Here is a 13208-nt window from a genome sequence, read left to right as displayed (position 1 = left end):
CAGTTGTTTTCAGTTTAGTATAGACGAAATGTAAGAGGCAGCATTTTAACCAAACTAACGGCACACCATGTCGACCTATTAACGAGGAGAGTAACAGATAAACATGTCTTACATCAGCACAATCTTACAAAGAAGCTGACGAATTTAGGGAAAAAAATTCTTGATGCAATCACACAAAAACGAGGGCACATATAAGCCAGAGCTAGTGAAAAGGAATCAGCAAAGACAAGTTCCATGAGTTGTGACCAGAACCACTTCGATAGAAATCGAATTACGAATAAAAAAGAACAGGCAGATAAAAATCAAAGGGCATACAACAAACTTGTTATCTGACACATTAGAACAGCCCCACAGATGCCACATACCAATATACATTTGCACCAGGATGAGGGGGGCCCACATTACGGGACAAAGCCAATATCCTTAAAGTACTCGTGCTCGAGAGCATGTCTTGCAGTAATTCTTTTGCTGGGGTCTAGGAAGAGCATTTTCTGTAAGAATCGAACAGTAAATCAGTCATCTGGTTATGATATGAGTATCTTAATTTGGTAACAAAACGTGCAAAAATATGTTGGCGAGAATCTAACAAAAAACTTTTCAGTAGTCACGTAAGTAAAGTTATCTTACAGCAAAACCAACCTACTTGAACAATTTCGTCATTTTTTTATTTTTATTTTTTGTGTACATCTTTTTAATACGTCTCCAAACAGAAAGAAAAAAAGCTTACACTGAGGAGGTCAAGACCAGCAGGATTAAGATTTGGGACAATAGTTGCCAGCTCCTGCAAATTAGATATAGCAATTAATTAAGCTTTCGATATTCTGGATGTTTTAACATAAAAACAAAGAAATGGGATGAAGGAACACTCATCCAAGTTACAGTTTACCTTGGGCGGCCACTTCGGAAATGTTGATTTGAAATCAGGCAGAGATGTTACCCCGGGCCATGTTTCTTCAGTCGGGGTGCCCGTAACTCTTCATTACATAGGACACCACACAAAATGAATTATATTATGAATCACATTTTGGGAAATGAAACTATTTTTTTTGGTCCTTTGAAGGTAGAAGTTGATGATTGCAAGGAATGTATCATTGTTTTGTCAAATGTATTACCTAAAAATCTTGAAGAGCTCGTCAATTTCAGAGTCACCAGGAAACAGAGCTCGCTGGGTTACCATCTCAGCAAATATACAACCAACTGACCAAATATCCACAGGAGTAGAATAGTGGCGTGATCCGAGTAGTATTTCTGGAGCCCTGTACCATAGAGTCACAACCTACAAAAGCATTGATGGTTGAAGAAACGGAAAACAAGACAATATATTGACCAACTTGGGAGATCCTTTCATGGTTGGTTTTTAGGTTCAGATACCGATTCAGTTTCAAGTATTCTCTGGGCTGTTTTATTGAGTTTCACAGATAAGAAAAACAGTCGGAGAGCTATAAATGTTGGAAAAGATAATTTTATATCACCCATCAGGAAAAAAAACAAATGATAGTAGACGCAATTGTAACTGTTAGGTTTATCAATCATGATAAGATCAGAAACATTTGCACAAGAACAAGATAGATACGAAATCTAATTAAAATATGATAGTTAAGTACATTAGCCTTCAAAAGATATTATAAAATTCTGAGGTACTCACCTCGTGTGTAAATGTCCTGACAGGAATACCAAAAGCTCTGGCCAATCCAAAGTCGGCAAGTTTTAAAGCATTGGTGCGTCGATCTATCAGCAAGTTTTGAGGCTTCAAGTCTCGATGAAGAACACGATGAGAGTGACAATAGGAAATTCCACGTAGTATTTGGTATAGAAACGACTGCAACATTGAAGATTAACTCAGTGACAATATCATTTTCTTGAAAAACAAAAGATACTTCAGAGCTCTGATATAAATATGCCAGCATTTTCAGTTTGCTTTATTCTTGTTCTATAGATGCTTGTACATCTGCCTGAATCAACATATTTTACTCGTCTTCATAGGCTGCAAGATAAGAGTACCACACAACCTATGTGCCCCCGACCCCCACTCACCCTGGTAGTAGTGATACATATAACACTGATAATTGCAGTAAATAAATAGAAGCAGCATAAAAGAAATTTAGTAAAGCAATTCAAATATAACACAGTTTCTAAATTTTAGCTGATTAGTTCAAAAGGCGTAAGCCCCTCTGTCGACAATTTACCTAAGGCTGCAGAACTAATCCCAAGTATCAAGTTCTAAAAACTCCATCACGCAGAAAGAGACCACTCACTTTAATCATACGAGGATCCTGGGAGAATTCTGGACAAGAATCCATGTGTTTCTTCAAATCCAAGTCCAGATATTCAAATACGAGATACAAGCGTTTCTCACTGTGCACCACATCCTGCAACCTGTGCCAAATTCAAAAAAAATATAATGCAAGTTTCAGGTGGCCTTTATAAAAACCACACTATCAATTGGCAATCATATATAAATTTCCATTGAAGAGCCTTCTTTCACACTCCCTTTATTGCAGCCATTGTCTTGATTCTCTTGGAACGTTCAATTAGCCATGTTAATACGATTCCTCAATTACCTTACTATATTCCCATGTTGCATCTCTTTCAAGAGAGAAATCTCTCTGATTGCGGTGCTAGGCACTCCTTCATCTTCCTGCTCCAGCCGGATTTTCTTCAGGGCAATAGTTTCATTTGTTACACGATCACGAGCCTTGTATACCACTCCATATGTTCCCTCACCAATCTTCTCGACCTTTTCGTACTGAACAAGAAATATCAGAACATTACATCTCATTATAAGCATAAAAAAAAATCGAGTGCATCATGTGGGGAATTAACTTTACCTGCTCCATCTGTCCACGGTGATTAATTCCCCAATCAGTTTGAACAATGAAACGGAAAAGACATAAAAATAACAATGTCAGACACGCTCGGAAAAAATAAACGTCTGTAACAACTATCACACTTCCATGGATATTTCACGGAATCACAAACTGTAACGATCGACTTTAATCAACTGAACTGATAGAAAATATCACAAAATTGGCATCAACAACTCGATAATCAACTGCATTATTATTTTATAAGTTCTTCAGCTCAAATTGCTCAACCGAATCCAGAAATCCAGATCAATTTCCAGACAACAGCAAAAGAAGCATTATAGATTCCACAATGATTATCTTCACAAGCAAAAATTAAGCACAGAAAACATCAAGTAAAGCATAAAATCGGAAGGGAAAAAGGCAAAATCAACACACATTCTCTTTACCAAAAGAAAAACTGAGAGATAAAGAGTAAATAAAAGCAACTCGACAAATAAAAGCATCCTGTAATTAATCCAGTGCAGTAAATCACTGTTACATCCAGTTAAATCATCAGTGAATCAAATCAAATAAAACTAATCAATCAAACACCAAATTAAAATTAAAAAAAAAAAAAAAAAATCAAAAAGACGTACTAGCATCAGAATCAAAAGGTGCGCAAACCGAAAACAAACAGAAGACAAAGTAAATACACTTGCATTGTGATTAATGCTTAAAAAATGAGCAGAGAAACTTGAGAAACGATTGCGTTGTACGTACAGAGATCGATGAAATGTAGAGAGAGAGAGAAATAGCAAAAGAGTTAGTTAAAAAAAAAAAGAGAGAGAAAATAGGCTGTATTTTCTGCACACTCTCTCCCGAGAGAGAGCTTTCATATAGGGTTGGCCTTTTTGTGTTTTTTACTTTAATTTTTTTTTCCATTATATAACTCATTGATTGGGTGCAGGTTTTGACCAAAGGTTTTGATATGGCAAGTCAAGTCACTCTCTTTGCTTTTTCTTTTTATATTCACAAAAAAAAAAAAATATATATATATATATATATATATATATACATACCTATGGCTATGTGTATCTATTGATTTACCCAATTATTTAGTAGATGTGGATTTATAGCTTATAATTAGATGCAATGTGGTCGGAAATCGAACTAAACTATTCAATATTCGATTCTATCACGACAGTCAAAAGCTCGTTCGAGCTCGGCTCGTTAATATTATTAACCGAGTTTTAAATACTAACATTCGTTTGGCTATAAAAGCACAACTCAAGCTCCAAGTTCAATTAGAAAAAAATAATAAAATATATGCAAGAAATTAAATTGCTCGAGCTAGATTTGTATTCGACTCGATTAAAATTTGCCCGAGTCCAAATATTAATGGCCCATTTAGTTTTTCATTCACACGAATCCAAATATAAAGGGCCCATCTTCTGTTCTTTATGATGACCCGATATAAGGCCCATCATCAGATTTTTAATTTCCAACTTAATTGGGATAAATTTTTCATATTGAGAAATAAATTTCTGAAAAAGAATAAAATAAAAGAAAATTAGTGACGTATATCTTATTGAATAAAATTTAAATATTTAGTGTAGAAAGAAGATAGGAAAGGCTGGGAGAAATTATTGGCCTTGCAAATACGTAGAAACCACTAATTAATTTGTGGCTTAAGTATAAATCAAAGGCTAACCCCCTCTCCTACAATTTTTCTGGAGCTTCCACTTATTGTATTTGTGTGCATTTTTTGTTTTTAGTTTTGTTTCTAATTTATATAGAGAGAAACTAATTAATTCAAATATTGGTTTGAATATTAAGTGCATGTAAACATGGGACACTCAAATGAAACCCACAACACTATTACTGCTCAAAACTGTGTTCAAGGTAATGTATATATATTCTCATAATTATTACATTTGTATATATATATATTATATACATACATTATACATATATATCTTCTTCTTTTTTTAATTGTCTTGAATTTCAGCTGGTGCTATTGCTGGATTTAAAGCTGCATGTGTTACTTGTGTGGTTAGTGCAATTCCTACGGTATGTGAGTCTGATCTGATACATCTATGATTCTTCTCTTTATGACATGAAATTTATATGTATAGTATTTAGGGGGCCATTGCCCCCCCCCCCCCCCCAAAAAAAAAAAAAAAATTCTCGAATACTTAATTTTTTTGTAAAGATTTAAAAAAAAAATCGTGCATGATTAGCATTATTGCTCCTCTATAAATTTTTTGATGCATTCAACCCCTATGAACTTAAAATCCCGACTCCGCAAGTGCAATTATATATACATATTTATTTGGATGATTTCAGTTGGCTGCAGTTCGTACAATTCCTTGGGCAAAGGCGAATTTGAATTACACCGGACAAGCTCTGATCATATCAGGAGGTTTGTTCATCTAGTCCGAGAATTTTTTTTTTTTTGGTTCATTTCTTGAATTAGAAATTATACATTTTCTCCTTACAAATTAAATAATATGACGGACTTATTTGATTCGATTATCTGCAGCATCGATAGCTGCATACTTCATTACTGCGGACAAAACAATCCTGGAGGCGACAAGGAAAAATGCAGACGCTCGTTATGATAGAAGATCATAACTACAAATTTATACTTTTAATTTATTTAAAAAAATGAACATAATTACAATAGTTTATGCATAGTGTTTTGTAGATATATAGATAGTCAGTATTTTTTCTTCTTCTTTTTTTTTTTATAAATATTTACTTTGTAGAACTGAAACTGAAATTGGATTGAAATTTTCACAATGTACTTTGTAATTTCACTTATTTTTTTTAGATTTCCTCTCTTCATTTTCTCAAGCTTAAATTTCACAATGAAAATAATATTTGTTGCTCCAGTTTTATAACTATTGATTACTAATGCTTAGAGGTGTGATACAGTTTAATTTAAATCAATTAGTTTACATTTATATATATTATAAAGTGTTGATATTAATTTGTGCTCAAGTGTGTGAATAAAACTGCTAAGTGTGTACTGAAACTCAGTAAAACAATCACAAATTGAACACCAAAAATACCATGGTTCGACTCAATCAGAGCTTACATTGACCAAACGATCCAATAAAAATATTCTTGATCAAGAGTGTTACAAATTACATCAATTCTCAGCAATCTAATTGATCTCACACAGAAAACACACTCAGAAAATCATAAATTGTTCTCTCACAGAAAATGCAGTAAAATCTTGATCCTTTGTCTTTAACAAATTAGCCCACAAAAAGATATCAAAAATATCAAAATTATACATAATAAACATATATACAAATCAATAGAAATTAGTCAAACAAAAAAATTGAATAGTCCACAATTCACTTTAGAAATGACTAGGCTTGCATTGGGCAAAAAAAAGGCCCACACTTAAGTGACCCAATTGAATTTTAGCCCAAACTAAAAAATGAACCCTATAACAAAACGACATTTTTCTCTCTCTACAGCCCAAACTAAAATTGAACCCTATAACAATAAAACGACACTTTCTCTCTCTAGAAAGCAATTTCACCTCCGCAACACCGTCAATCACCCTCCCTCTGTTCTCCACAACCCACGAAACACCGCCCTTCCAGGTAAACCCTAGTGTTTTTCTCGATCTTATTTTTGGAGTTATTGTTGCTCAATCTACGCAATTATTACACTTCTGCCCTTTGGATTGATGTTCTATCCTGTAACCAAATGAACGAGCTCTTGATTTTGTTTGCTGGTTTGAAATTTAGGAAAATGATCGTTTCTTCTGAATATTTCCTTTGAATTTTATTCCTCGCAGTATATTTATATGATAGGTATTATATTGCTGAAGTATTGAAAAAACGGCACCGTTTTGGCATGGTTCGCTGTATTACTCCTGTATTGATTTATTGGGTAATTAATTTTAGTGGAGAGAGAGGGAAGCAGGACTGCAATGAATTCCTCTCTCAAAATAATTCATTTTAAATTCCATTATTTGCGATTTTTCCGATTTTGATTTTTTTGCCCAATTAATTTGATAGGTATCTGATATTGATAGTATTGCTTCTGTATCGATTTATATGCTGGGTGATGAATTAATAGGGGGGAGCAGTAATCAGTAATGCATGGTATACGTATTTCTTTTGGTGGTGTGAAATTCGTGATTGGATTTTGAGATCATAGTTATTTATGTCCCGACTCTTGTCACAAATTGTATACAAAGTTGCTGTCTTTTGTACTCATATTCATATGTGAGTTTATTTGCGTGTTCTTCACATTGAATAAGTATCCGTTTTATGATTCAATAGTGGGGTGGCCAAGATCAGTTCGAAGTCTGCTTACCCTGAGCAAACGCTAAAAAGAAAACCGTTTTGTCTCGACTCTTGTGTGGGCTGTGATCAATGGGGACCCCAGAAACATCTAGAGAGCCATGCCCTGACCGAATCCTTGACGATATTGGTGGAGCTTTCGGCATGGGTGCAGTTGGTGGCTCAGCCTTCCATTTCTTGAAGGGAATATACAACTCCCCAAAGGGCGAGCGTTTCATCGGCGGCTCACAAGCGGTTCGAATGAACGCACCACGAGTGGGCGGCAGTTTCGCGGTGTGGGGTGGGCTTTTCTCCACTTTCGACTGCACTATGGTGTACCTCCGCCAGAAGGAGGATCCGTGGAACTCCATCGTAGCGGGTGCAGCCACTGGCGGCTTTCTGCAAATGCGTCAGGGATTGGGTGCCGCCTCTAGATCGGCAGCTTTCGGTGGTGTACTGCTTGCTCTGATTGAAGGAGCTGGAATTATGTTGAATAAACTTATGAGTCCACCGCCGGGTTTACCAATGGAGGAGCAGTTGCCGAATGTGGCTGGTATGCCTCCTGGATATCCGCCCATGGGGCAAATTCCTGGTCAAGCTCAGGTCAATGCCGAGAGCTTGGGTTCGTCCACGTCGTCATCTTCTTGGTTTGGTGGTCTTTTTGGGGGTGAGAAGGAGGAGGCTGGACCGAGTGATGGAAGCAAGACAAAGGTTTTGGAGAGCTTTGATGCTCCAGCTCCACCGTCTTTCGAGTACAAATAAGTTTGAAAACGGGTTATTTTGGCGAGTGAGGATCTGAGTTTTTTCATCTATCTATTGTGTGCATGTGCTGAGACGTATTCATCTGCTCTAATGGAATTGGACTTCGGTAGGGGAATCTAAGCGAGCTTTGGAGGTTGAAATGGTTAGAGAAACCGAAACTGTTTGTAATAAATTATAAGCTTCGTTTTGACTCTTTCTTTTGTTTGATTATCTAGTTTCGTTATTTATCGACTTCTATATTATGGGTTTTTTAGGTGCCTCCCATCTGTATAAACTTCAGAATCTATTTATGAATTCTACGCTTGTAGTGCCTTGTTATGTAAGGTTTTTGTTGGGCTTGCACCAGTTCTTACACTGGTAAACTTCATTGGGTTATACCTTTATGTGTACATTTATGCATTATTATACACGCATCTACTACATATATATGTATGTAATTTTGTCAAAACCAAAGGTGCAGGCGTACTGGGTTTACGAGTGCCTATTCGAGGAATATAAGGGATAAAGTTGTTTTAGTGATGGAAACATGATTATATAATTGTACAACGTTGAAAAAAAAATCATCCTAAAGTTGTCAAGGCAAGAGTATCTTCTTTTCTTTTCTTTATTGGATTGTGCTTATGATCATTGACTGCTGCTATGAAATCTGCCGTTTCATAGAGGCCACCGGAATATAATATGGGGTAATACTTATCGAATCAAGAAGATTTTGAGTGATGTTTTCTTGCCATATTCTCCGATTATGGGAATCGAAATTATTGCATTCTTTTCTTTGGTGTATGCACTTTCTTGATACTAAATTTTGACCATCCAATTCGAGATCCCGTTACCCCGTTAAATGATTACATTTATTCTAATTTAATTTAGATTTTAATCGAGATCCCTAATGAGCCTTGACCAGTGATTACTTTCACCCGTTAAATGATTACATTTATTCTAATTTAATTTAGATTTTAATCGAGATTCCTAATGAGTCTTGACCAGTGATTACTTTCAAATGTTGAAAAACTAAAAGAATGCAGAATATTAACAAGGTTTTATCATTTTATTTTTATTTTTTTTCCCTCTTTGCAGTTATTGAAGAGGTAGTTGAAGCACATTTATTCATCTTTTCAACTAGAAAGAGGAAAGTTAAAGTATCAAAACCCTTTCTCCCAGTCAGTAGTAACCCTTTCTATGCATTTTACACTTGTCTGAAAATTTCCCTGCACTCATTAAATTAACATCAATCTTGAAAACACAGAAAATTAATATTTTTATTTATTTATTATTATTTTTTTTAATGTAGGCATTTTTCCATTTTCCACCTTATTTTTATTATTATACCGAAAAAGAGAAGAATATTTTGAAAAGTTCCACTTCTTCAACCTCTCATTTTTTCTTTATATTGACAGTTTTGCTGAGATCAAATCACCAGAATTCCCTCTTTTTTGTGTCACTGCCATAGTGCTACATTTATATATTTATATGTATGTATATGTATATATTTTTTCGGTGCATGCATTGCAAAGTCTATAAAAATCTGAGTTTAAGGCCAAAAAAGTGGGATATGTAACCTGCATGGAGACTTTCTTGGTTCCATCTCTCTAGCAAAATCGAAACACAGCCAGTTTTTTTTTGTTCAGAGAGAGAGAGAGAGAGAGAGAGAGAGAGAGAGAGAGAGAGAGAGAGAGAGAGAGAGAGAGAGAGAGAGAGAGAGAGAGAGAGAGAGAGAGAGAGAGGAGAGAGAGGAAAAAAGAAAAAAAAATGCAGGGATTTGGAGATGAGAATTTTGAAGGTGAATCTGGTCTCGAAATTCAGAAAGCTGCAAATGCGGAGTTAGACGATGATGGCAAGCCTAGCAGGACAGGTACTTTTAATTAAGCTTGCTTCTTTAATTCTTGAACTCTATTCATCAAGATCTTGATATTGTCAACACAATTATATTTAATTTATATGAAAAGTTGACAAGAATTAATCCAGATCTTCTCCTTCAATCTTTCATTTTTGTTTTACGATTTTTAATTTAATTTTTTTAATTCACTAAGTTGTCGGTGTCAAGTGTCAATTAGTGTTCGACTTCAGATTTAGTAGTATTGTAAAAGAAGTGATACTGTATTAATGAATTAGGTATTTTCATAAACTGTATTATTTTTTAATATATTATTAATTTCATAATCATTTTGTTTAGGTAATCTTTGGACTGCAAGTGCACACATAATAACCGCAATAATCGGTTCGGGAGTTCTGTCACTAGCATGGGGAGTAGCACAGCTTGGATGGATTGCTGGAGTGGCAACTCTCGTAATTTTCTCCGCTATCACATTATATACTTCGAGCCTCCTGGCAGATTGTTACCGATCCCCTCTTACCGGAAAACGTAACTACACCTACAAGGATGTCGTCAAAAACAATTTAGGTAGCATCAATTATTATTACACAGTCCCTTTTATATTTTTATTTTGAAGACTTTTTCAAAATCGTAATTTTTTTTTGTTTGTCTGAAAATTATTTAAGGTCAAACGATGTACGTAGCTTGTGCAATGGTTCAATATGCCAATCTATGTGGGATGGTAGTCGGATATACCATCACAGCATCGATAAGCATGGCGTAAGTATATCTATATATATATATTCTAACTATTAGGCTAAAATAAAATGTTAATTATGAAGACTTTAATTTTTATTGACAGTTCTATTTTATCTTAAAATTTCAGTGCTATTCAGAAATCGGATTGTTTTCACAGTCGAGGCCATGAAAATTCGTGCAGCGTCTCTCACAATCCGTATATGATCGGAATGGGAATTCTCGAAATATTTTTGTCGCAAATTCCGAATTTCCATAAGCTGTCGATGCTTTCGGTTGTTGCAGCTATTATGTCTTTTGCTTATTCATCTATAGGTGTTGGACTTGCCTTGGCAAAAGTCATTTCAGGTGAATTTTTTTTTGCTTATTTTTTAATCAATTTTTAAATTATATTATTATATCCAAATAATCGAGGATTTTTACGATATATATGAACAGGGCAAGGAGGAAGAACTACACTTACGGGGGTGGAAGTCGGAATCGGTTTATCAGCAGCTGAGAAAACCTGGAGAATGTTCAGAGCATTTGGTGATATTGCTTTTGCTTACACTTATTCTCAAATTCTGGTCGAAATTCAGGTAAATGAAAATAAAAATGAAAATACATACCTCGATTATTTTACTTAAAAAACGTAACTTTTTTTCTCGTTAAAAAACATTTATCTGCCTCGATTTAAGGACACACTAAAAGCAACACCACCAGAAAACCAAGTGATGAAAAAGGCCAACATCGTCGCAGTATCGACTACAACAGCGTTTTATATGATGTGTGGATGCTTCGGTTATGCCGCGTTTGGCAATAACGCACCCGGAAATTTACTAACCGGATTTGGATTTTACGAGCCGTTTTGGTTGGTCGATTTAGCCAACGCATGCATTGTACTGCACCTAGTTGGTGCATATCAGGTCCAAAATTAAATCATCAAAATCAATTTTTTTTCATTTTCTATTTTCACTTCAAGAAAATTTATTTAAATTTTTTTTTGGTCGACAGGTATTTGCGCAACCGGTATTTAGCGCGGTCGAACTATGGGCAAATAAAAAGTGGCCGAAATCGAATTTCATAACGCGAGAGTACAAAATTGGCATTGGCAAAAATAGGAACAAGTTTACAAGCGTAAACTTGATGAGACTGATATGGAGAAGTTCGTTTGTGATAGTCGCGACATTATTTGCGTTGATACTGCCGTTTTTCAACGACATACTTGCGTTTCTAGGGGCAATGGGGTATTGGCCCCTCACAGTGTATTTCCCAATAGAAATGTACATTGCGAAGAATAAAATAAAGAAGTGGAGTCGAAGGTGGCTCGGTCTTCAGCTCATAAACTCGGTGTGTTTGCTTGTTGCCGTGGCTGCTGGTTGTGGCTCCATTCAAGGCCTTAATAAAGCTCTCAAAACTTACAAGCCTTTTCAGGTTAAGGAATAGGAAAAAATAAAGGCCTTTTTATTTTTATTTTTATTTTATTTTATTTGTGTGTGTGTGTGTGTGTGGAATCTAAGCAAGCATAAGCTTGAAGTGTTGTACTATTGAGTGAGAATGTATGTAAGTTTGAAGATGTTATTTGTCAAGAAGATGTGTAAGCATTGAGCTTTGAATTATAGTTGATGTAATGAAGATTTATCTGTTTCTCACTTTATTCATAGTTAATGAAGCTAGTGTTACATATCAAATAGGGTAAATTACAATCACCACTCAAGTATGTTTAAATTAGGAAAAACCCCTTCATGTTTAGATAATTGCAACTATTCCCATCAATTATGAATCTTCTTACACGTTCACTCTTATGGTGTTAAATTCAACAGAATCTTATAGATTCTGTGGAATGTTATCTAGTTTGTATTCGTTTTGTGCAAAAATGCAGTTTATGATTTCACCACAATCTGAAATATTCAAGCCAAAAAACACATCTTATGATCATCTTGTTTCAAAATGTGGAGCTCGAATGCGATAAAATTGGTACAAAATTGTAAATATTTCATATAATTTAAAAAATTCCACTAAATTTGACACGTCAAGAATGGACGTGTAAGAAGATTTATAGTTGATGGATGATTGTAATTACCCAACCCAGATGAGTTTTTTGTAATTTGACCATACCCGAACATACAGAGGGGTGGTTGTAATTTATCCTATTAAATATTGAAAATGTCAACATTACAATATTAGTAATATATAAAAAATATCAAAAAAAATAAAAAAAAAATAATTTGATGCTCCATTTAATAGTCCATATGGGTTAGCGACGTGTTCAATAGTGGACGCCACCAAGTCAACTCATCCAGCCTGGAGAATTTAATAACTATTAAAAAAAAAAAAAAAAAGAAGCAACATACGTATGTTTCTAAAAGCGTTGACTTGACTAGACTTGACTTGATAACTTATTTGAACAGTCAATCCTGGTGACAATGATCCAAGAAACAAACAATGGCAAACCTTCTTGTTGAGGTGCAAACAACGTCCCACATCGGTTAAATATGGGAAAGATCTATCCTTTATAAGGAGGGGATAGTAACTCCATTGGTATGAGGCCTTTTGGGGAAACCCAAGAGCAAAACCAGTTGGGCTCGGCCCAGTCTGGACAATATCATACCAAATGTGGAGTTCGTGCTATCCCCGCGGGGGCCCAACAGTGGTATCAGAGCCATGGCCCAGACCAAACCACGTGGTGGAAATTGCCGGAATCTGTGTGAAATTCCCGAATCCTCGGTGCCGAACAAATGGTGCTGTGTGAAATTCCCGAATCCTCGGTGCCGCAAATGGTGAGCTCCCGGTGCGCAAATGGAGGTG

The 13208-nt window shown here is 35.4% G+C and overlaps 4 protein-coding genes across 7 annotated transcripts; 3 read left to right on the top strand and 1 right to left on the bottom strand.

The window, feature by feature from the left end:
- Positions 1-43: 43 nt before the first annotated feature.
- LOC105977196 (cell division control protein 2 homolog A) lies at positions 44-3713 on the bottom strand. 4 transcript variants are annotated; one of them, XM_088814952.1, is made up of 9 exons: positions 3444-3517; positions 2829-2867; positions 2562-2746; positions 2256-2376; positions 1646-1819; positions 1113-1276; positions 887-974; positions 728-781; positions 44-491 (listed from the first exon to the last, which is right to left on the bottom strand). In XM_088814952.1, exons 2-9 carry the CDS (start codon positions 2835-2837, stop codon positions 402-404), a joined length of 885 nt encoding a protein of 294 aa, XP_088671078.1. In that variant the 5' UTR covers positions 2838-2867; positions 3444-3517; the 3' UTR covers positions 44-401. The 4 variants fall into 4 exon arrangements, with proteins under 4 accessions (XP_088671078.1, XP_088671081.1, XP_088671084.1 ...); XM_088814955.1 differs by lacking the exon at positions 2829-2867 and having other exon boundaries at positions 3502-3713; XM_088814958.1 differs by lacking the exons at positions 2829-2867; positions 3444-3517 and adding an exon at positions 3563-3705.
- Positions 3714-4528: 815 nt separating this feature from the next.
- LOC105977032 (early nodulin-93) lies at positions 4529-5689 on the top strand. The gene is made up of 4 exons (XM_013002292.2): positions 4529-4688; positions 4795-4856; positions 5133-5208; positions 5329-5689. The coding sequence occupies exons 1-4, from the start codon at positions 4634-4636 to the stop codon at positions 5418-5420; spliced, it is 285 nt and encodes a 94-aa protein (XP_012857746.1). The 5' UTR covers positions 4529-4633; the 3' UTR covers positions 5421-5689.
- Positions 5690-6246: 557 nt separating this feature from the next.
- LOC105977225 (mitochondrial import inner membrane translocase subunit TIM17-2) lies at positions 6247-8178 on the top strand. The gene is made up of 2 exons (XM_013002524.2): positions 6247-6406; positions 7094-8178. Exon 2 carries the CDS (start codon positions 7187-7189, stop codon positions 7853-7855), a length of 669 nt encoding a protein of 222 aa, XP_012857978.1. The 5' UTR covers positions 6247-6406; positions 7094-7186; the 3' UTR covers positions 7856-8178.
- Positions 8179-8949: 771 nt separating this feature from the next.
- On the top strand, positions 8950-11860 carry LOC105977049 (amino acid permease 8). Its single transcript, XM_013002311.2, has 7 exons — positions 8950-9704; positions 10026-10253; positions 10352-10445; positions 10552-10769; positions 10860-10999; positions 11099-11326; positions 11415-11860. Exons 1-7 carry the CDS (start codon positions 9602-9604, stop codon positions 11844-11846), a joined length of 1443 nt encoding a protein of 480 aa, XP_012857765.2. The 5' UTR covers positions 8950-9601; the 3' UTR covers positions 11847-11860.
- Positions 11861-13208: the final 1348 nt, after the last annotated feature.

This window comes from Erythranthe guttata, chromosome 1, assembly GCF_056151865.1.
Source record: "Erythranthe guttata isolate IM_541 chromosome 1, IM_541, whole genome shotgun sequence".
Classification (NCBI taxonomy): Eukaryota; Viridiplantae; Streptophyta; class Magnoliopsida; order Lamiales; family Phrymaceae; genus Erythranthe; species Erythranthe guttata.
This window is presented reverse-complemented; position numbering and strand designations above follow the sequence as displayed.

Bases quoted from the DNA above. Each gene is read 5' to 3' on its own strand.
- LOC105977196 (XM_013002487.2), bottom strand. From the start codon at position 2,788: ATGCTTATAATGAGATGTAATGTTCTGATATTTCTTGTTCAGTACGAA. The intron at 2,377-2,561 runs GTAATTGAGGAA...AATTTGGCACAG, and splicing joins CAACATGGGAATATAGTAAG to GTTGCAGGATGTGGTGCACA. The intron at 492-727 runs GTAAGCTTTTTT...CGATTCTTACAG, and splicing joins CTGGTCTTGACCTCCTCAGT to AAAATGCTCTTCCTAGACCC.
- LOC105977032 (XM_013002292.2), top strand. From the start codon at position 4,634: ATGGGACACTCAAATGAAACCCACAACACTATTACTGCTCAAAACTGT. The intron at 4,857-5,132 runs GTATGTGAGTCT...GGATGATTTCAG, and splicing joins TGGTTAGTGCAATTCCTACG to TTGGCTGCAGTTCGTACAAT. The intron at 5,209-5,328 runs GTTTGTTCATCT...GATTATCTGCAG, and splicing joins AGCTCTGATCATATCAGGAG to CATCGATAGCTGCATACTTC.
- LOC105977225 (XM_013002524.2), top strand. From the start codon at position 7,187: ATGGGGACCCCAGAAACATCTAGAGAGCCATGCCCTGACCGAATCCTT.
- LOC105977049 (XM_013002311.2), top strand. From the start codon at position 9,602: ATGCAGGGATTTGGAGATGAGAATTTTGAAGGTGAATCTGGTCTCGAA. The intron at 10,254-10,351 runs GTAGCATCAATT...AAATTATTTAAG, and splicing joins TGTCGTCAAAAACAATTTAG to GTCAAACGATGTACGTAGCT. The intron at 11,327-11,414 runs GTCCAAAATTAA...TTTGGTCGACAG, and splicing joins ACCTAGTTGGTGCATATCAG to GTATTTGCGCAACCGGTATT.